The sequence below is a fragment of the Penicillium waksmanii genome, assembly GCF_028829765.1.
Source record: "Penicillium waksmanii strain IBT 27052 chromosome Unknown utg000008l:1.0-5622682.0:1.0-5626561.0, whole genome shotgun sequence".
In the NCBI taxonomy this organism is placed as follows: domain Eukaryota; kingdom Fungi; phylum Ascomycota; class Eurotiomycetes; order Eurotiales; family Aspergillaceae; genus Penicillium; species Penicillium waksmanii.
The window spans coordinates 5,319,980-5,343,000 of NW_026643254.1; the positions used below are offsets into that span (position 1 = coordinate 5,319,980).

The 23,021-nt window shown below is 46.4% G+C and overlaps 4 protein-coding genes across 4 annotated transcripts; 1 reads left to right on the top strand and 3 right to left on the bottom strand.

Moving 5' to 3' along the window:
* Positions 1-10: 10 nt before the first annotated feature.
* Positions 11-927, bottom strand: N7481_010301 (MARVEL domain-containing protein; the record flags this gene model as incomplete). The annotated part of the gene is given in 5 exon segments (XM_057269520.1): positions 11-203; positions 266-388; positions 442-578; positions 594-693; positions 923-927. The coding sequence occupies 5 exon segments, from the start codon at positions 925-927 to the stop codon at positions 11-13; spliced, it is 558 nt and encodes a 185-aa protein (XP_057120197.1).
* Positions 928-6,099: 5,172 nt separating this feature from the next.
* Positions 6,100-7,080, top strand: N7481_010302 (DUF2841 domain-containing protein; the record flags this gene model as incomplete). Its single annotated transcript, XM_057269521.1, has 1 exon — positions 6,100-7,080. The coding sequence occupies one exon, from the start codon at positions 6,100-6,102 to the stop codon at positions 7,078-7,080; it is 981 nt and encodes a 326-aa protein (XP_057120198.1).
* A 13,031-nt stretch (positions 7,081-20,111) lies between these two features.
* N7481_010303 (uncharacterized protein) lies at positions 20,112-20,558 on the bottom strand (the record flags this gene model as incomplete). Its single annotated transcript, XM_057269522.1, has 1 exon — positions 20,112-20,558. One exon carries the CDS (start codon positions 20,556-20,558, stop codon positions 20,112-20,114), a length of 447 nt encoding a protein of 148 aa, XP_057120199.1.
* Positions 20,559-20,879: 321 nt separating this feature from the next.
* Positions 20,880-21,853, bottom strand: N7481_010304 (uncharacterized protein; the record flags this gene model as incomplete). Its single annotated transcript, XM_057269523.1, has 3 exons — positions 20,880-21,268; positions 21,303-21,486; positions 21,518-21,853. Coding segments are annotated over 3 exons (909 nt in total), but the record flags the coding sequence as incomplete, so codon positions are not given.
* Between the last annotated feature and the right edge of the window lie 1,168 nt (positions 21,854-23,021).

A 23,021-nucleotide genomic window follows, 5' to 3' on the forward strand; every position in this document is an offset into this window, starting at 1 on the left:
ATATTATGTCTCAGACCTGATTTGCCCCTGTGGCCTCCGGGGTTGCGTCTTGGTCAAGAACCGGATTGACGGCAGTCATTCCACCGTTGGCCCCCTCGGCGGTTAAGTTGCTCTTTTCATGCGACCTTGAAGAGCTGCGATGCTTCTTTTCGGCGAGCCAGAGCGACAAGGCTTCAAGGAAGAGTGTAAAGAATGTGAAGATGCTACAGTCATGTGAGATGATGATAAAGATAATAGTGGGTAATTGCAGGCCACTGAGTCATACAATACCAAAAATATGACAGCTTCATTAGCCCATTTCTTCGAACATGCGACACCTGGGGGTGCATTTGCGTGGCAAATTTTCTGGTTGTAGTCCACCGCGGAAAATATGAATGCAGCGAGCCAACTGGGGAAAGTCAGTAACTGATTCCAGAATCTTCATGTTTTGGAAAGTCTCACAGATATGAAAATATCACATCAATGAAAAGAACGAAGTCTTTAATTGGTGTGGTCAAGAAAGGTGATACAAAGGCAGGCAAGAATAAAACCACGGAAACAACAGCCTTTTTCATCAGCATTGAATAATGTTTCTCTTCCTAAGTTCTACTCACTATGATTTCCACATAAACAATGGTCAATCCACGAGGACCAACATTGATGAATGAGGACGTAATTCCAAGGACTATCACGCTGCTCAGCCGCTGAATGACTCTGTTGCAAAGGAGAAAAAAAAAGTCGTTTGACCCTCGGTCAGGTAGGGGATTTTGGGAATAATGGTATTTGATTGGTATGTGGTATGAAGTCCCGGGCAGATGTAGTAAAGTGTGCACTCTTTTGAGGGATACAAATGCTATTTGAAAGTATCATCAGTCTTATATAGTTTCTGAAAAGGCTAAGGTTCAGCATCTAGAGCTCATCCAAACTTTCTAAGGTGAACTACTTCATGATGTCAAGACTGCCTGGTTCTTGTTTGGCTTGATTTATAGGGGCTGAATCTCATCTGCGTTTGCTACACTGTACATTGATCAGAATTGGCAACACTACTGTTGACCAGCCCACGGAAACACACCTGGGAAAGAGTGCACCAGCGGTTGGTCCAAAGCTCTACCATATTGTCTTAACCAGTGGGCCTTGGTGAAGCAAGCCACGTTCCAAGCTTCCTCCCTTCATAATGGGGAGCCGCAAAGATCGGGGAGATTTCACTCAAAAGTCGCGAACCCAGTATTGCCAATTGAAGTTCAAACTGGTGTCAAAGAAATCGTCTTCAACTTTAGCGACACTGTCATCGTGAAATATTCGAGGCTCTGCGATTTTTTTCCGTTTCAAAATCGGGCTTGTCAATCAGCACAAGAAATTCAGCTGTCTTTCATCGATATATTCCGATCCGATGCGAGGTGGTGCAATTGCTGACTAACTTCCCGGAACCTTAAGGTGGAATAGTTAACTAGTTGAAGGGAAGGACTTTGTGTTGGAGCACCTGTATTTATGGTATTGTCCTGTCACCCTGATACGCACTACTCATGCATTAGAGTTAGTGTCAGTATGGGGAATCGATGTACTGGCTAGTACTGAACATGTCCAATAGAATCAGATGATTGATTGAAGGTGTTGAGATCGGTTGAATGATCTCAGGGGTCTCTATCCTCGAACTATGGCGTGTTATGACACCATACTAGACGGAAATTAGGTGAACGATGAATAAGTCTGTCTCGAAGGGTCCTAGTGGTATTTGATCACTTCTTCAGTTTGTCAGTTAGACCTGTATCTATCATACTGGGTCGTGACCCACACAGTCTTCAGATAATACAACTACTTTACACATGCTACAACACTTTGGTACGTGGAAGGCCGACCGTGTCCAGCTGTGCCAAGAAAGTTGGGAAGCACGGAAACCTTGTCGAGAACCACAACCACAACTCAACTACAAGTGGATATCGCGTCATAGTTTTTCCCGGGGTTTTGAATAGTGGGTTCACGTGTTGGTTCGAGTGTAGATGACGAGAAAACCTTCCACATATCGGCGAGAAGTAGTCGTGCTGTGGTTTTTCTAGCAATCCGGCTTCCCTAGAAATTACAGGCCATTTCTTAATCTTGTCTTGCATTGTAGAAAACTTCATTGCAATATTTACATGAAATGGAATTTTGTCCCAATCCACATCCAAAAGTTGTGCAAATATTTGACTGAATGATGATAGTGTCTCTGGTTGCGATCCGTATTCCCGACGCTGGACAATTGTGATTTATGCAGATAATGGAATGTATGACGACAAATCGGACAGCTGGCGTCCTTTGAAGCCATCCACTCGTCAATGCAAGGCTTGTGAAATATATGGCTGCACGGAATGTGACGAAATGTAGATTCGGACTTCATATTTTCAAAGCAAAGATCACAAACACTGGGTGACGAACCGACTGAGAATATCTTAACATGGAGCAAATTGTTGGAAGCATCAGCGCTGACATACAGATGGCTGTTTCCTCGGACTTGGTATAACATGGCATAGCTGCTGCCTCGATATCTTTGAGACTGAGCGGAACCTGCCCGTCTACCGAAGATCTGTGAGTAAATGATGGTTCGTTTTCTCTCTGCATCATCTACTAATGCAAAAGGTACCGGAGGTGCTATACAGTAAAATGTTGAAGCTTGGATCAAAGCGTAGAGGCGTATCCTATCATTTTCTATAATTTCACCATATATTCTGCTTTCGAGGATTAATAAGCGGCCAAAACCCTAACTTAAATAGACTTTCATTGTAAAAGTTTGCGTAAAGCTTTGGTTGGAGCTGATAGGTGAATAGTGTTACTCAAAGAAGGTGGCCGTTGGGCTTCGCCTTTTGATATTATCGATTGGGAAAGTTAGACTGCACCGACTCACCCCAAAGCCGTTCGAACTTCAAATCCTTATTCATTTGGAGAGTTTCGAAAGCACCCACCCGTTTGATTTTCAATTCGAGTATATTTACCCATTCCCACGCTGAAGAACTGATCGATAATCATATAGACTTCTGATCGAGTGACAGCCTTTGCGGTCGCGGTAAGGCCGATCGCGAAGCCTATTCAGCTCTAATTTGGTCGTTCTTCGAAGTAGGCTACGGTTCGTTGATGCGCTGCTGTTTTGGAAAATGGTTTTTTGAAAGAAAAATAAAATCAATCTAGGGTACAGTAGATGGTTAGCAGACTGTGATGGGCTGCAGATCGTATCTCGGTGTTTGAAAGTGCGGTGCTGAGTCTACGCTCAACGTTGAACCTTGAAGTAATCATCCTGTGAAAATATGAGAACATTCAAGGTCTAAGCGTTTCTGTTTACTTAGTAGTTCTAACAGAGGCCCAATAGATCTGCACAAATTACGTCCGCTGATCAACGTTTCCTTCAACGGCAGTGTTTCAAAAGACTTGAAGCGCCATCTTAGCATGGAGGAGGAATTCAGTCGATCTTTAACATGCTGTACATAGATGAAATATAACATACATACTCCTGATATATGATAGAATTGTATAAAAAACGGCCCAGAAGGCCGCGGAAGCTGACGGCCACAGTTGTATCATAGACATCGAGATCATCATTCATTCTAAACAACGTGGACTATTTTATGACTGTATTCCTTATTTAGGGTGGAATTACGGCACACTCAGACTTCGATACTCCACAAGAAGTTTTCATCTGCCCATCCCCGGCAGCGTACTCTGACCTCTAATCAAATATGCATTTTCTGTCTAATTGATGAACAAATGCCTGATTAGAAGCGGTCTTTAGGGAGAAAATTGAATAAATCGATCGAAGATAGGCGGTCAGGTCAGTCATGAGTGGCCAGAAGAGATAGAATGGGCACAGAAGGCAAAGAATCTCGGCTTGCGGAATTTTCTCATGCCAACTTTAACCACTTAAAATGCGAATCATTTGAAAAGCACTTTGAAATTAGCTACAGTACAGTAACTGTTCTCGAAGGCGAATTCTAGTCTTCATCAACAACCTGAGTGTATCAAGTTCGTTTCTGGAAACAGTGGCTTTGCAACTAGGAGAGAAACTAAGATTTCCTGGAGAATTATTGGTTATAAGTGCATGAGAGTTCAGGGTTGGATCAGTCCGTACCGGAGATTAGCCGACCAAGTCGAGAAGCGTTCGATATTTCTTACCCCAGCATGAGAACTATTCTGTGGGCGGTAGATCCCGTATTTATCCATTGCAGCCAGTCATTCTACTTGCGTCGATGCAATGATTCTTGTGAATTGTGAGGGCACCAAGGTTTGTAAGCCTCCTCCTGCAACTAGCTCAACACTTCATCATTAATCCAACGCACTACTCTGAGGTTTTGTATTTTTTGCCTTGGAAATTAAGTTTATAAAGAGCTTTCTTTCACTGTTGGCACCATTTCAGCAGTCGTGGTGATACCACAAAATGGCATCCAAGGCCAGTTACAATTTACAATATTCATCAACATCAGTCTGTGCGTTATTTTTCTTCCACTGAAATTATGTCCCATCTCTAGATTTTACAAACATCGAGTCATAGATACGCCTCTGGTTACGTGTTAGTCGAGTCGCGAGATTTTTGTCGTATTAAAGTGCATTTTGCCTAAGCAAATTATACACGTCTGTAGGCAAATACAAATTACGTGCGCCTTGGCCTTGCTCTGTAAGAGCCCTATATCAACACAGGGTCCTTCCCCCCCCTCCCTCCTCCCTTGCTCTTACTGGCGCTTCTTTTCTTACAGTATTGTCTAGTGCTCGCAGGGCAAATCCAAAATTTTATATATTCGATTTATCAAGCAGGCTATCGGCTGCCATCGTGTTGGCGGCGACACTTAGTCTCCGTACTTGTTGTGAATGAGCGTCTTGTAAGCAATAAGTTTGTCTGTCTCGTAAAATATTTCAATCGAGACTTACATCCTGAAAGCAAAGCATAACACCCTGCAAGCACTATTGATCGCAGCCCAGATCACGTGCCTGATTATATATATATGTGTGTGTGTGCTGTACCACTCATGCCTTCATTCCCGTACGATCGCGCTGTGAGTTCTGCAACTTTTGACTTGAGGTATCAGTTTGTCTTCCAGGTGGCGGAAACTGAAGTCGCTTGTAGGTGGCTCATCTGTTTGGAAATCGTTTACTTCCTTTTCTGCGTGGTGCTCCAACCAGATCATCTTTTAAATGTACGCCAAGTCGATTACTAGCCAGTCAAATATTTTGACTTTGTTGTATATCAAGTTAGTCGTTCCCCAGCAACTTATTGGGGCTTAGCATATGGTGGGTCCGGTGCTTGGCGGTTGGTGCAATTGATCATATCTGGTAGTAGTAATTGGCCAATCATATATCTGCCACTGAGTGGAGAAATCTTTACTACCTCGGTAGGTAGTACTACTATTTGGGTCGAACTCTTCTGTAAACTTGGCATAGGCAATGGAATATCAGAGCACTCCGTTATGACGTCATCCTTTGCCTACTTACGCTACTCTGGCCCTCTCTTAAACTTTCAAGGCTTATGTTCTAGTGAGTAGATTCATTACCCCAAGAATATGACGCATCCAACGCAGATAGCTAGCTCATAAGCCACTATGGTTGAGTTTTTTGTGAACCTTCATCAAGCTTATATACGCTCGGCTGAGAATAACATTTCTTTTCATTGTCCTAGCGCACAACTGATCTCGATCGCCTATTAGTACTGCGATCAGAGTAATAATATGTATGGAATTCATACGACAAAAATATCGCATACTAAAAACGTCACGATACGACTGTTATGTAGAGTGTGAATTTTCGGCAATTAATTATCATTCCCTTACTGCTGATCGGCAGGTTGCTCTCACGCTCGGCGTTCTCTGCATTTTCCGTAGACGAGCCACAGATCTATCATAAAATTTGATTTTCGTAGTAAACTTTTTCCGAGCGGTAGCAAAAATTCAGCTATCCCCTTCAAACATTAAGGATGTTTGCCTCTACACCCACTATGAGTGCCCAAAGCCAAGTCCTCTTTTTCCTTCATCTTTACGACTGGAGCCCACTTTCCTTGAGCTCTGTCTCTGAAGTATGTTAATTAAGCCCCCATCTACGTTTATGTACCGTGTGAGCTAATCTCCCCTCTTGAACCTTCAGCGAAGCGAATGAACTTAGCCAGCAAGCATGTCGAGCCAGGGCCCACAGGATTGTAGGTCTGCTCAACATTTTGCCCTCATCTATATTGATCAATATGGGAAAATTCACCATGAGGTCTCCCCTTCAATCGCCCAGCATCGCGACACTATCCTCAGCCCTCAAGTCACTACGGAATTCCTAAAAGCGGTGGCGAAGTCCACTCAAGTTGGGCTGCAAAATCCTTCCTTGGAATTAACTTCCACCCAGCTAGTTCCTGGTCACCTCGTGAGCTATGGCTCTGACGATTCGTGCTTACCAAAGAACATAAACGCCAAAGGACATATAGCGCTCACAACGAATGGATGCTGTTACAAGCCTACGCTATGGCCAGGACATGGAAAAGCTGGCTCGGCCATCTTGAAAGATGAACTGTTTCACATGAAAAGCCCTTGTATACAGAAGGAAAGACTGAAGCTTCATGAAGCCGTTTTATCTATTAAAGATACAAACTTCCTTCGTCTATACTACGAAAAGGTTTTCCAGAATATACAACAAACCAATTGCCGAGTCCTGGCAAAAGCCTATGTGAAACTTGTTGAACCCCAGAAGCAAGTTAACCACCCTTACAATGGACGGAAGGTAGTGGCGGGGGAAGTACAGCAATTATGTCCCGAGGAGTGTAAGCCTGCATGGTGGCCCCCTGAAGTGCGCCATCGGGAGCCCGACCATCTACTCAAAGCAGGTAATAAGACACCTTTCTGCGCATGGTATGCACTAAACTCATCATCACTAGAACGCATCGCGCTTCTTCTCCATATTCTTTGTGATTTGCGCTGCAGCCACGGAATTACTTCACAAAAATTGAAGAATGCAGAGCAATCTGTCCGGTCGCAGATTATGCCGGTCGAACGATTAGAACTTCTTGATGAGTTGTATCGTGTTAGAGGAGAAGAGGAAAGGTTTTTGGAGGGCTTTCTTGGTAGGGATTTGAAACCGCTCATCATCCACAATCTAACGCAGTATATCTAGAAAAAGACACAAATGTTCTTGTTTCGCGGATCAATTTACCTGTTTCCGATGAAATTTCCAGCAAAAAGCGCCAATCAAATAGACAGGCCTCTTTGAAATATAAACAGGAGCTAGCAATACACAAATCATCTCGCAATCGAGTTGTGTACAATATGCCTGTGTACCCGCAGCAAAGCTTCGCAGAATACAACGCTGACCAGAATTCTACGATAAGTACTTTGGCAGCCCCTGCAACGTCGTCCGCTTCTCTTGAAAACAACTGCTCGGCGATTGAGGCATATCCTCCAGCAGCCATTGTCAACCCCACGGAGTTATTATCCTCTGATTATGCCAACAGCCCTTCTTGGATTATGAACTTTCCAGTAATGGAGTATTATGTGGCACTTTAACGACAAAATATTCCCAGATTGGTTCATTTTGAACTGGCAGTATTTGCAAATCGCATCTAAATTTACGAAATTGGAAGGTACATATCGATATTTACTTTACTCTGCTTGATACTTGCCTGTTATATATATACTGTTGTCACCAAATAACATCAAGGGGGCTCCTTTCTCCTGCAATCGATTCTGGAGGGCACGCCCGGAACAAAAGGCATGGGCTTTTCACTTGAAATACATCCGGTGATATCTTATTTCGTTAATGTCCGATACAGTTAGTCGACTAGAAAGAGGTCTGGGAGTGTGGTCTCTAAATATGAGAATATCACAACTTACCCTTTTCATGTTTATCTTCCAGGTCACAAGCCATAACAGCTAACGGAAAAGCCAATTTCAACCTCATCAGATTGTGGAGATCCCCGGTCAAGAAAACTGCTGCCCCAGCCCCGTAATGGACCAATTATGCATTTGTAATTGAGCTAAATGTGGCGTAATTACCAACTGTGGCTACTAAAACTCTAATCTACTTTGATCACTGTACCTATAAGATACGACACTACAGCCGATATATGTATAATGGTAGTCTCCGATATATGAGGTAGGCAATGAAGAATCCTGCGGTACGGTTGGTAGAGATCTAGGGTCGCAATATGGCATGGTGTTTGCCTGTCTTTGATGAGGTGTTCGTTGCGTGGAGTAACGGGCTCATCACTGGTGAATGAAATGAAATGATATGACCTCGTCGCCTGACCCGTCGCATTAAAGGGCGGACTCATAGTGGTGAATATTAATAACCGTCGTCGGTTCTTTTCTGAGGCATCCTCACTGTTGAAACCATGCCAACAGCCAGAAAATATTTTTCATGTTCTTGATCACCAAGAACAAAACGCAATGTCTCTGAGAGCTGCTTTGAACCAGTGATGAAATGTTGAGCCAGTTATCATTGAAGAGTACTTTGAGCCTGAGCCCTCACAACTCACAATGATGATCTCATCGATGCAGACCGAATGCCTGACTAAATTGCTATAAATACCCGGTCCCTCGCCAGCAGAACAGTCGTTCGCAAGCATTCCTTTGTGATTCTGGGTGAAAGAATATCGGACGTGTTTCGTCTCCGCGACTACTCTTTGGTATCGATTGACCTCCAAATCATGCAATGAATTGAACTAATCTGTTTTACCTCAGTAGTCTAACCCTTTCATGATAGTCAAGTCTTCGAACAGTGAGTGTAGCTACCCAGTCATTTGAAATTATGCTAACGCGGAAGATTCTCAATATTAGCCTCGCCTCCGCTATTCCGCTAAGCGCCCATTGAAGAACCTTTCTGGATGCTGAATGGTCCAAGCTGCGAGCACAATGAGTTACAAGTTGCCTTCATGAACTGCCTACTGATGATTGATGATAATTAGGTGCCATCCTTTATACAGTCCCCTGCAGTGGACAGCAAGAAACGGCAATGTAAGTTCAAAAACTACGGCAAAATTAAGAGCAAATACCATGTGCTGACGACCCTTGTATAGGATGGCGAACTTTCCATCGCGAGTCGCTCAATGTCTTGTAAGTCACCCTACTGCGTTGTCCCTGCCCATTTCCAACCCCGGTTACTGCATTTTAATCTCCGTACGAATTCTATCCGTTCGTGGCTCTCTGTTCTTCAGAAAATATTGCTGATGATTCTTTTCCATCATAGGGCGAGCTTCGATTTTACATTCGACCTGACCGAGCTATGTTCCCCCATCGTCCTCGAAAATAAACCAGCTGCAACATCCTGATGGGCCAAGCCACTGAATCTCACTTCGCTTGCGCATTTGTTGTTTCTGAAGACGTGGTTGAAATGGCCACTTCACCTGGCTTATTAGCGGGCCCAATTCAGGAAGGCATGTTACCCTCTGATTAACCATATGGTAAAATTCCAGAGTGTTTTCATTTCGTCTCTTCGGCATCACCTATCCGGACAAAGGTTGACAGTCAATAGATCAGTAACTCGCTATATTCTAATGGCTATGAACCTCCTTCCCCACGTCCGATCCAGAGGCTTGTCGGTAGCCATGAGCCGGTCTCGCTGTTGACCGAGCGAGCCGTCAGAGCATCCGCGACAACGAAGAGAAGCCAAGAATCAACGGCCACAGAAAAGACAACTATTTTTCCGAAGGGCATCAATCAGAAGATTGAAACGAGCTATTGGCGAAAGTCTGAAGGCCAGTTATTTCAACCCTGATGTCAGCTGAGCAAGCGATAAGACAGGTTGTGGCTTAGATCTATCATAGATCCCTCGCCGCGAGAGCAGTCATTTTCAGGTCAGGTCGAAGTTTTTCGCAAAAAAAATACCATGAATCTCTTGTCCAGTGGTACTTTGTCCTGACATGATTGCAGATTTGCCCAGAGCCGTGCATGGGCAGGTATGGCTACATCCATTCCACGTGGTATAAAGTGGTCCCAAGCCCTCCACGTGTGATCAAGCTGAGCCCGCTACCTAGTCCGTGGTTTGCATATACTGATTACGGCAGGTCTATACCACCTTCGGTCACCAGAATCCATGTTAACATAGAGGAGCAGTGAAAGACAGCCCTAGTTCAGCCGTTCTGACGAGTCCGATCGACAAAGTTCATTATAGCTGGTTGGGGACCTCATCTAGGCCGCGAGCAAGGTAAGTTGCGAAAGACTATCTTGCACCAGCTGCTGATAGTTGGTGCTAGATTAGGTATATCCAGCGGCAAATTGCTTTAACCCTGACCCAATGCAGGCAGCGATTCAAAGCTGCCACCATGGCCTACTTCATAAACGAAGCTGGCAAGTACGCTCTCGTCATCAGCGAAGAATTTGGGCAGCCAACCGACCATATGGCCAAATCGCTGATATGAAGATGGCTATTTTCTCCCAATGTGGCCGCGGGCCAATCGAATGCTCCCTCCTCGATGTCATGACCGAACGCCATGAACTCATCAGCAGAAGCAGCCTCGTATAGTATGGCCAGTCGATCGCCGCAACGGTTACAACTGTTCAATTATGACTCAAAAGGTGCCAGGTTGGTTTGTGATAACTCGTGGATAAGACGCATTTGTTGACTTCAAAGGTAGCCGTCATGTTTCTATCAGTGTGGGTGGGCATGTCACATGTACCCGAAGCGATACGCTGCGACATGGCAGTGCTCTGCCTCGTCGCCTGGGGTCGGCATGCTCAAGTGACTATGAAAAGTGGTTTCATTGTAATAACGAAGTGGCCGAGAGGCAAAAATCAACCGTAGAAAATGCGAAATGACAGGGAAAAACCAAGCGGGCTTTGATCTGTCTTTCTGATGAAAGGTCATCTGGATGTATCCTGCAGGAATCGAACCCGAGCCGTTATTTGAAAGCCAATGCAGGAAATTCCATTAGACCACGAAAGGAGAGGTGCTGACGCGTGAATTTTGCTTGATTATAGCCACCATTTTCCAAATAATCATACGCGCCGTTCTTCCGAGCACACATCCAGCAAGATCAGTGTTTTGAGCTGCACACTTGACTTTCATTTGATGAGGCCGACACAAAATGATATTTGAAATATGTTTGGAAGAATTAGGCTTTCTATCGCTGGTGCCCTACTGGCTCGTTGCAGCTTTGTTGCTAGTAATATATACGTTAGCGCTGGCCTGGGGATATATATATTATCGGTTTCAACTCAGCATGCGGCGGCACTACCTCAAATACCGAATACCGCCAAAGAGCACGCGACGAAGCTCGAGCCGAGAGAATGTCATACAGAAGAGCGACCGGAGTATATACTACCATATCGACTCTAATATGTAGAAATCATCATTGCGCACTGTTTATCAACTTTTGCATTCGTGAGGGAACAAAGATCCCCACTATGACGGGGATGGGTGTTTACCGTTGGCCGCCACTTCACCGCCCGGGAGTCACCCGCACTGCACATCATGTTGATTCACGATTCACTGGTCCAGTCCCCATCACCATTATCACCAACTCTCAACCGTCACTCACCTCCAGCCCTCACCATCAATATGCCCTCACCATCAACAAATCAACACCATCGACACAACCACACACCACCCACCCACCGTCGAAAATCCGTATCTCCCTTCATTCGGACGAATTCTGCTGCCACTCCAGCCAGCAGGGACAAATACTCAAACCAATAGAGACCACTTGAATTTCAGCCGCCACCCCGACTGGCCACCCCGCTATCAGCCATGACTCGACGCTCTAATTCACACTAAGTGGTGGAGAATGTCCATTCTTGAAGCTCAGGGCATGATTGAGCGCTACAAAGTGCATTTTTCGAACCAGCCATGTACGGCGGCATCTACATACAATACTGAAGTCATTTTACACCATGTCTTGTTGGATTCTTGATTCTATCGATTCTTTGGAGCAGGTCTTGGCTTCTTCGAGGACTCCCCCCGAATACTAGTCTCTGACACCACGAAGAGGTGCCTGCAATCGCCAGAGGATCAGGACGAGGACCGCGGCGCCACGGGTCGCCTAACAAGCACAAATTTGCTAACGCAGGGCTCAATGCTGCATGGAAGCTCAAGATTATACGATCACAGGGCTCAGGGCTGTGAGGGAGAACTTGGTGTCGCAGCGGTCTCCTGCGGAAGTTTTTGGTAACGCAGGTGTCCCTGCGGAGCACATTTTTACAACGCAGGGCTCATTGCTGCGAGGGAGCGCGTTTTTACAGTCACAGGGCTCATGGGCTGTGAGGGAGCACATTTTTACAACGACAGGGCTTATTGCTGCGAGGGAGCGCGTTTTCACAGTTACAGGGCTCATCGTCTGTTGTGAGGGAGCACACTCTTACAGCACTCTCCTGCGGAGAACTTGGTGTCGCGGAGGTCCCCGCGGAGCGCATTTATACAACACAGGGCTCATTGGCTGCGAGGGAGCGCATTTATACAACGCAGGGCTCATTGGCTGCGAGGGAGCACATTTATATAACACAGGGCTCATTGGCTGTGAGGGAGCACACTCTTACAACCGCAGGGCTCATTGCTGCGAGGGAGGACTTGTTGACGCAGCACTCTCCTGCGGGTCTCAATTGGTAACGCAGCGTCCCCCTGTGAGGCACACCCGAGTGGCTCGGGAGTGTGAGGAGGAAAGTCCTGCTTTTCTTTTCGACGGGAAAAGAGCGTCTTTTATGCCATTGTGAGTAGGGTTTCCGGCAGTGACCACTTGCGTACATTTTGCCAAGTCCAGAGATTTTGACTTCAAATTCGCACTGGGCGACTCTAATTTCGTTGGTGCTGAGGCGGTTTATCAACGTTGAGATAAGAAATTTCAAGAGTTTGGGGCGGAGAGAGCGGGTGGAGTGGCACGCCCCACCTGGACCCTTGGCTCCCCTGGGTCTAGGCCTGACAAATGAAATGCCTCAACGTTGTTGACAAAGGTGAAACAACCTCAACTTGGCTGACAAGTTCGAAAGAATGGACTGGCTCTGGCAAATCGACTGACCATACCCTCGAACTTGTGTTTGTAGACTTTGCCATCGTAGCTGCCTCGATGCGTGCTCCCAATTGTGGACGTGCAACTACCCCTTCTCACTTATTTATCTGATATAGGCACTGAATGAATGGATTCTCAATTAAATCATCAGCTCGATTGATCCCTGCTAGAATGGCCCGAGCTTAGCCAGCCCGATGTGCACGCAGATGAATCTTTGCTAGTAGGACACATTGAAAGTGACAGCTTAGCTGCACCGATCGCTGGGCGCTGACTTGCAAGTCCAACCGCGAAGTCAAGTTTCTGCGAGCCGCGTATTGGGACGTTCAATTCGTGCAGGTAGCTTGTTAGTCAACATTTGTCCTGTTGAAAATCCGTTGAAGACTTGCCAAATGCTTATTGCGCCCCGCTTTGAATTTTCACAATGTGAGACCAGATATGGCTGGCCGGGGCTCAGGGCGATGGCCTCTTCCACTGCGGGCATTTGCTCGCCGGATCTATTTTCGCACATATAGAGTGTCACACCCGTCACGAATCATATAAGAGTCACTCCCGTCATACTGTAATTTTCAAACAGGTCTACTTGTCGACAGCACCCCGCTTGATTCGATACACGACTATGGGAGCCATTCGAAAAATTCCACACACACGGCCGATGCCAGACTTCCGACGTCGATTGCAGCGCGCACTGTCCTTGTCATCCTTGGAGTCCGAATACAGCCGAAGCCCATCTCAATCTCTGTCTGGAGACACCACCGAGGAAGAGCCATCGACCCCCTCGAACAAGAACGACAAAGCTGTTCCGCGACAGGGCGATCCTCCCAGTACCCACGATCACGGGGTGCTACCGAGTCTTCAATACGGCGGACACTTATCTCAGCCCAGGGATAGCAACATGCTTACCCTCACATGCCTCGCGGAGTTAGTCCTAGTCATCCCTTATCGTGAAAGCAAAGCGTTTACTAACAGATGATACTTCAAGACTAGACGTGCGGGTGAAGTGAGTTTTACATTCCCTCCAAGCAATGGACAAAGGGCTAATCTAAGGCCAGATCCCTAGATTGTAAATTCACGGACCAAAATAAGTGTATCGAAGATCTCCGCAAGGACCTGGCAGACCTTCTCCACCGGCTGGAGGCTGTCGAGGCGGAAGCAGAGGAGCGGATAAAAAGTGATATGACTCCTACGCCAGATGGGCCGGAGCAGAAGACGCTGCGGACCCGGCGGTCGCAGCGGTGATGAAATTCGACGGGCTCGGGGCCCTCTGAGGACGTTCGTGGTGCGGGAATTTGCGGAGCACGCGTCCAAGGGATTCTCTTACGTTGAATACACACTTGCCTTTCTTACGATTACCAATTGTACAATGTTCGGACCAGGACTCTTGTTGTTTTTTCAATAGGTGGTACGCAGTAAAATCTGTCTTCTGCGAATACAGCAAAGGCCTTGCAAATGGACCTTTGATGAATATACCTACCCACCGAGTCAGTCGATATTACAGATTGCACGGGGGTACAGTTTTGCTCAGTGGCCGAGTCTATATACCAATTCGTCCCTTCGGTAAGACTTTCCGGTACGGCGGCAACGCGACGCGAATGACGCAATTATTCTTTGATTTTACATGAAAGATGATAGAATTTGAAGAGATACTTTGACACGAACAGCATTGCCCAGGCGAAAAGCATGGCACCTTGCTCTGAAATAAATCCTAATGATGAGTAATTAGTTTATGAGTAGAAGTGACGCGCACTTGAGAAATGCCCAAAACCTGAACCGAGATAGCGGCTTTCACCCTGCTGGACCTCTCGAGCTTCATCGCTAGCTTTGCCTGAACCAACCACGACCTCTCTCATCTGTTGTAGTATGTAATCAACGCGATCGCACGACGTATCGATAGAGGTGTCAAGCTCTAATTTAAAGTACTTCGGATCTATCGACACATGAATCCAAATGAACCCCATCGAATACTCAAAGCAGGCTGGGTCTGCATTCCCCGAGGTCACAAGCGTGTTGAAAAGAGGTCCTATCGTGGTTGATGGAAGGCCAGCGCAAAGGTACCTCAAATATTGACTACTTGCTGTCCGTTTCCCCTTACTGATCATCTCAATCTCGTCGGTTGACCGTGGATCGAGAATGACCGGATCTGAGATCCAGTACTCGGTTGACCAATTATAGAAGAGTGGAAAACTTTTTCCAGCCAGCAAATTCTCAAAACGAAGCATGCTTTCCCGGAATTTGGAAGGTCTTTTCCATTCGGGTAGCCCAAGGAGGATGATCTTCATATCTGTCAGGTTTTCTGTATGCAGAAATCCCACCTGATAATCCTCCGGCTTCAGATTCGTCAGGTAGGCCGGATGCTTCACGACGACACTTCCATTCAGCATAGAAACGAATTTGTCTGCCCTGTCAGGTCTGTTGGAATGGTGATCTTGTGGCATGATGGTGGAATGCAAGGTAGTGTTGATGCTCTGGCCACAGAGCTTGGACTGCTCCCATTTCCAGACAATCTCCTCGGTTTTCGAATATAGGAAAGGAAACCTGTCCACGAAAGCTTCAGAGGAGCGATGCACCGGAAGTTGAGGCTTGTCTTGATCAGGATTAGCTTTTTTCTTTGCCAAAGCTGGAATAAGATATATCACATACCGACGGGCTTTTTACGGAAGCGATTGAAGTCGAGCTTTGAGTGTCTATACGATGGCTTGCCATTGAGATCCATTTTTTCGTAGTCATGAGTACAGAACGGGCCTAAAAGCAATGCGGCGAAGCTGGGATAGACAAATTGGCGATCCAAAGGCTTGTATAGGGGGGGTGATGTCGTGTAAAAAAAATCAACCAAGACACTTATATGCAAGATGATGACGAGAGAAAAGCATCCACGCCGAGCTATGCAGCTATGCAGTAATAGCGGCAAGTTTTCCAAAACAGATTCTGAAATTGGATGGTGATGGATCATAATTTAGATCATTCAGTGATGATTCACCTAATACTATGCCGTTGAGACTTGAACTGATTTCATCCGTGCAGCAAGTGGTGATACACAAGCAAAAGTCTCTGCCTTTCTCAGCCCCGGCAGGGAGGCCAAAACTCGCAACGTTGGTGACTGTGGAAGCACGTCCTCAGCCTCGCCACGGAACAGCGTTTTTGGGCACCGTCTTGCATAGGGCTGATTATAGCCATGGGGCCAGCTATGCCATCAATTGAATTTCGGTACAGTACTTTTTACCACGGCGGGCATGCATGATGCTTTTCCTATAGCTTTACCGCAGCCTACTCTCTCGGTTATGATACATACGATCAAAAATCTTCAAAATGGTCCTTTCTATTCGAATTAAGTAACTAGATTGCTTTCTCGTATCTGGTCATCCAGTCAATATACCAGCCCCTTCTAGGTCATCCGCTGTGCCATAGGTCCGACAGAAACATAAAAGACATTAATATACAATTCTTCTCGGCCGCCACCCCGATGAATTTCCTGCCACGCTTTGACATGAAACATTCCCGTGACCACGATGCGATCGGGCTTGGATTGCATAATTTCAGGGATCATTTTGATACCTTCTTCTAGATCTCGGATCAGAATTTTGCTGTAGAACAAAATTGCAGAGGTGGTGGCCAAATCACGAATGGTGCAGTTAGCAAATGGCTTAATCCCCCAAACCAGAGAGATTCTGGGAAGAAGGAGCGGATCTAACGATAAGAATGCATGCGTGTAATAGTCTATCACCTCCGCTCTGTTTTTGACATCAATTCTTTGGGGCAGTACCGCCGCAACCCTGACTTCTTCGTTCTGGAACGCCCTTTGAAGACTTGTGAGGATGGACTGCAGCTACCCCATCGAGAGGTCAGAGGAGAATATTGGTGACACTCTCAGATGCTCCAGCATGGCAGAACAGAATAGCTCGTCACGTAACCAGATTTTTGATTCGTAGCCCCGTATATGCAGAGCATCAATGCCCATGAAAGCGTAGCATATCAGAGCGATACTGGCTCCCACACCAAATGGTCTGTAAGGATAACAGGGTCGTTCGAAGCACGTTTGAACAAAGCTAGACTCTTGCCATGAATATTGTCCGAGAAGGAATAGAATATACCGGATCTGCATTTCCAAGTCTTCGTAGGACATAGTATGCAAGCCCTGAGATTCGCATAAAGCGTCGCGGATATCACTGAGCCAGGACTGCAACTGACTGTACTGCAAGACGAAACTCTTCTCCCAGCCATAGTCACTCCGGTATATTATGGCCCACAAGGAGCCTTCATTTGTAGGGAGCATGGCAGTGATGAATAAGTAGTTGAGGACCAGTAAGAGCTGATTCAAGGTGTGGGATTTCTCGGCTAACAGAATGCCAGGTGCTGGAATTTGGGGTTGGAGCCGAGGTGGCAAGGAAACCTGGAATAGTGTGAGCCGTGAATGCTAATGTACAAAGAGACCGTCGAATCTACCGTAAGTGCCATATCAAAGTATGACTGCGTTGTACAAGGGCTGGAAGAGCTCGGGCGCTCCTCAGGATCGCCTGTAGTGAGGGAACACCGACTGACGAGACGAGGAGATGACCTCTTCGACGTCACTAATTCACCTTCGTTTGTCCAGTCTTCTATCTGGCTGTTGCTGGCTTGGAAATTTCTGTTTAATGAGGCGGCATAGGCAGATGGAGACTGGAATTCCTGCCCCGATTGATAGGCAGCTTGCCCGGTCTCACAAAACTCTTCTTGGAAATCCGTCGTCTTGTCATTTCGCTCAGTATCCTGCGTCCGCTCAGCCTCGAAAAAAATCTCCTGCCGCTCCAGGCCTTCTGGTTGGATTGGTGTCGTTGTGTCGTACCCCAAGAATAGTGGGACCCGTTCTTCATACAAGCATAGACCTGGTTGCCCACGGCCACAGCAAGACTGGCAGGCGGGTATCTCTCTATTGCAGCCTTTTTTGGAAACGCGACAGGGGATGCAGGGCCGCCGTACTTTCCTAGAGCACGAGGCTGCCATTCTACGCGGCTCTGCCATAGATTCAGAAATAAAATAAGGAGTCTGGATCGATAGAAATATTCTTTCCACTCTATCAAAAAAAGAAGCAACTTATATTAAATAAGAGCAATCAAGGTAGCTATTAGCTTGAGGACATCTGATTTGAATGAATAGAGGGAGGTGAGATCCAATTGAAGCTACCTTGAGCCTTCTTTAAATACACCAGCAAGCGTGGCCATGCTATTCTTCAGAAGCATTTTCTTTCACATTCTTCAAGGCTTGGTGGCGAGCTGTACGGATGCTGAAAAGGTAAGCAGCGAGCCCTTTCGGAATACTAGGTCCGATGCTACCCTGAAATAGACGGTAGTATCTAGAGCGGCGCGGTACTCATCATACCTTGAAATGTTCAAACCCCTTTCCTCTGGTAGAAATAGCTTGTGGTCTGGAGACACACCAAATGTGACATAATGAGAAGATTGCAGCGATTCGGGGAACACCTCTCGTATTCCTGGGAGTTCCAAGCGCTTGAGCTCTCAGTGCTGACTTTGGCATCAGAAATGAGACCTTTGGGTCCACCGACTAGATCCCAGGAGCCTGTGACGACCTATTTAGAGCTGCAGACTATTCTTTTTCGGATGCACTAGCCTGGGGACTGAAAGCCGTAATAAAGCTGCCCTCGTGTCTCTTGGCTTTCGGCAAGCCTCTCATTTTCACATCCCCTCAAACCACCACCACATTATGGTTCGTCACGTCCTCTCACGACCTATTACCCTTTGGAAAGCTAATAATGAATAGAGTCAAATTCGAGACTTGCCTCAAGAGATATTGTTGATGATTGCCACATACCTGCATGGTAGAGCAAAATTTGGTCTTGCAAGATCATGCAGAGCGCTGTATCACCGTCTGCGAAAGGCAATACTCCAATTTAACATCGAATATCAGAACAGTAATCTTCTTGGCCTAGCCGCCAAAGATGACAATGCTGATCTTACGCTCATGTTGCTTCACCACGGAGCAAACGTCAATGCCTTCTTTCGTGCGAGAACCCCGGTCATGAGGGCTCTCAAATACTGTTCATCTGCAGTTCTCAAGCTCCTGCTGGAAACTCCGAGGCTAGATATCAATATCCAAAACCGAGAGCAGGAAAGCGCCTTATTGTTTGCAGTTACATATGGATCATCTTCGACGCTGCGGGCTCTCTTGGAATTGTCCGACTGCGCAGTCAACCTCCGGCATCGACGAGGCCAGACCGCACTCCATTTCGCCGTATGGTGGGGCCGAATCGACTTAGTGGAAGTGTTGCTCTCCAACGGTGGTGATCCCTACACATACGATGATTCTGGTTGCTCGCCCCGGGATTGGGCATTCCAATACGATAGGCCCTCTATGAAGGCTATATTTTCACGAGAGGAAGAGTATGCTCGGCCAATGTGTGCTCACTCTGATGCGCCGGCGCTGCACTGGGCAGTCCCGCATGGATCAGTCGATGCTGTGAAGCTGCTCCTGGGGCGAAAAGGTCTTGACCTGGCGGTAATCGACAGCAATGGTGCGACAGCACTCCATCTCGCTGTCCGCAGTCGACGCTTGGAAGTGGTCGACCTCATTCTCCGGCATCCTCGCGTGGATGTGAACTGTATAGATAATGACGGCAAATACCCGCTTTGGTGGTCGAAGTTTTTGTCATTGTTGTGATATGAGGCTGGTGCAGATCAGGAACCAAGCCGAACCATCGGAATTAATCCCGATGTATCTATACGAAGAATCAAGTTGATTGGGAATCAACTTGCTCTTCTCGTTATATATATAGCCTAATGTTTCCCTTTGAACAATAAGACAATTAATACCTCTGAGCTACAACAAGCACTTCCTTACAAGTCAGCTGGCCAGTATCATAGTTTGGGTGGATCAAAAATGGATTCGAAAACCCGACGCAAGGTCCAGACAGGTCAAGCCGGCGGTGTCAGACGGTTTAAAAGTTGAGGGAGAGGGGGGGGGGGGGTGAGTGGAATTCTAGTATTACCAAATCAGAAAAGCTGGCAGGCGCGCGATCCAAGGACGGCATTTACCGAGTCTTTCCCGAACCCGTCCTGTAGCGTGCGCATGCGCATCTTAGAGCGACTTTGGCTATAAGTCACCATTGGGCGGCATACTTCGATGCCTTATGCCTAAGGCTGACAAACACCAGCCGGCCGTCAACGTAACTCGCTTGTCAACGCAATTTTTTTATTTATTTTCACCACCACCGCCACAAAATGCTCTAATAGGGCCTATCTGGTGGCCAATTGTCATCAGATAGTGGCGTTGGATAGTTTTCTGTATAGCTATCTAGGGGTTTTGGTGTAGGTGTGGTATAGGGTGCTCCTAAAGGTATTGTACTGCGGACCTTTGCATTGGCATCCTTCTTTTCATCCCTTATATTGCGCTCGCGAGCGTGTCGAATAGCATCTTTGGTAGTCAGGGTACCAAATTTGCCTAATTGCTTTTGCGACTTGCGTGCAATTGTAGGTTTTTTAGGCAATTGGTTCTCTAATGTATCGACTAAGAGACCATTGTCCTCTGTAAGATAAACCTGCGATCGGCCAACACGACGTAATGAGCGGCCTAATTTCTCCGGAATGATCTCAAGACTAGCAATATGGCCCAGTTTTTGGCGTGTACGACGTGCACTAAGCCTAGTAGGAGGACTGCTTGGAATACTAGACATAGTATGTGGTGATAAAGCACCATTATGACCATCAAAGATCTGTAGCTCAGGCTTAGGGGGCTGCTGAGCTACTAAATGATCAATTACTAGCTCAGGCTTATATGGTAGGATACCACGATCAGCAAATGCCTTCCGAATAGTGCGTGCTTGTAGTGCTTCTTCACGAATTTGTGTTATTTCTTGGAAAAAAAACACCAGTATCGCGGGCATCTCCACCCCATTGGGTAATCTGGTTATTTTTGGTTCGATAGGCTTGCTTCATGCACGGAATGGAGACCCATCAAGTGGCTGGATCAGGTGTGTCGTGTGAGGTGGACAGCACTATGGAATAATATTGTAAGAGTCATAGCGCTCAAGAAATTCGTAGGTCAGGTGGCTGTCATGACCATCCATAATCAAAAGCAGGTATTGCTTCCGCTTCTTTGATAGGCGATCCTTAGTATTATGATGGAAATGTTCAAGCCAGTCGAGTGCCATCAAATCATTTGAATAGCCAGTGTCCGAAACAGTTATTCTGGTAGCCTCTGAAAGAGTGCCACCTTCATACCAGCGCATCAGATGAACTGACCCCGGTGCGACAAAATAGGGTTCTATTTTCCACCCATCAGCGGCAATACATTCAATTCCTGTCAATAATTGACATCTTTCAAATGAATATGTATAGGTTCGGTGTCTATTGCGCGAAATGACGTTTTGTGGGCGTCCTTGGTCTAGTATAAAGCCAGTTTCGTCGAAGTTATACACATGCTTGGGGGGGGATTGTCTTCAAAAGAGGCTCTAAACGCTCATACCAAGCGGTAAAAACACCAATATCCTGTGCAGTAATACGATTTTGGTCTGCAGGGTTCTTATGGACCCAACTAAGGTCTTTCGGAAGGCGATTGTGGACAAAATCGTACACCCAGTCCTTTCCAAGTTGCGGCGGGGTCTTGCCGACGCAATAATGCATTAGCACTCACCACAACCATGCTTGTTGTAGGTGGTACTGCTAGGTCATCTAGACGTGTGATCCAGCCTACTAATGAAGCTTCTTGTTCGTCGTCTAGGCGCTTATATGCCATATGCCGCGTGCTGCGCGATGGGCGGCCTTTATAGCCTGCCCGGAGGCGGGAGGGGGAAACGTCAAATTCGCGTGCTAACGCCGCGAAATTAGGCTTTTCAGCACATCTGATCGCTGAGCAGGCGGTCTGAATACGTGCTTCTACTGCTTGGTACTGACTAGGTATTGCGGTGGTGGTGGTGGTGGTCAATATGGTAAAAATGGTGACGTTGACAAGCGAGTTACGTTGACGGCCGGCTGGTGTTTGTCAGCCTTAGGAATAAGGCATCGTAGTATGCCGCCTACGGTGACTATTATGACTTAAAACGGCATGGCGTAGAGGACCGTGTGGAGATCACTTTCCCCTCATGAGCAGACAACTACTTCCGCTTATATCGATCTTTTACGTCACCTTTCGACTTATGTGGATATTCTCTTGCAATAAATACAGAATAAGGCTCAGTATGATATTAGGGATGTAAATACTTGAATAATTCCACGTGGTAACTAGCCCTACGTAGATAGGATTTCACGGCCACTCTTGCACATGTTCGATTTACCGCAGTGGAGATCTGATGTCTGCAGGAGCGATGAGCTTGGGGTTTCCTTTTTTTTTGTATTCACTGAAAAATCTGCGCGAAATGAACCCCTTTCTGGATATATTACATTCGCTAAAGTAAGCGCGATTGAATATCTTATTTTGATTTGTGCACTTACTGGTGAAGTGCTTAGAATCTTGAGATGGGAAAGTCTTGGTATGTGGTCGGCCGCGGTGTCTTGTTTTGCCAGAAAGTGAGGAGATATTGAAACCTTTGACTAGCACCACAACTACGAGCTTATCATGCGTCATTTTTCTCCTCGGCGTGGCGAATATTGGATTCACGTGATGACTTGAGCTTAACGACGAGAAAACTCTCAACAATTTAACGAAAAGGAGCAACGACCGGTTCTTCCAGCGATCTTGCTTATTCGAATTTTTACAACGCTTACTTTCTTAATCTAGTCTTGTAATCATACACCTGACTGGCATTCACTACTGGTCAACGTAGCCCATAGTAGCCTATTCCCATTGAAAGTCACATAAGATGGCATTTGTTCCGAATCCACCGCCAGAGGCTGTGCCAACATTTGATTGAATGGTGATAGTTTCCCCGGTCGCGGTCCGTATTCCTGACGTTGGATGATGGTGACCCACGTAGATAATAGAATGTATCACGGCACTTTGGACAACTGGCATCCTTTGAAGCCATCCATGTGTCAATGCAAGGCTTGTGGAAAATATGGCCGCACGGTATCTGACGAAAGGCAGAATCGCACTCCATATCTTCAAAGCAAAGTTCACAAACACTAGGCAACGAATCGACTAAAACAATTTAACTTGAAGCACGTTGTTGCAATCATGAAAATTGACTTACAGGTGAGTT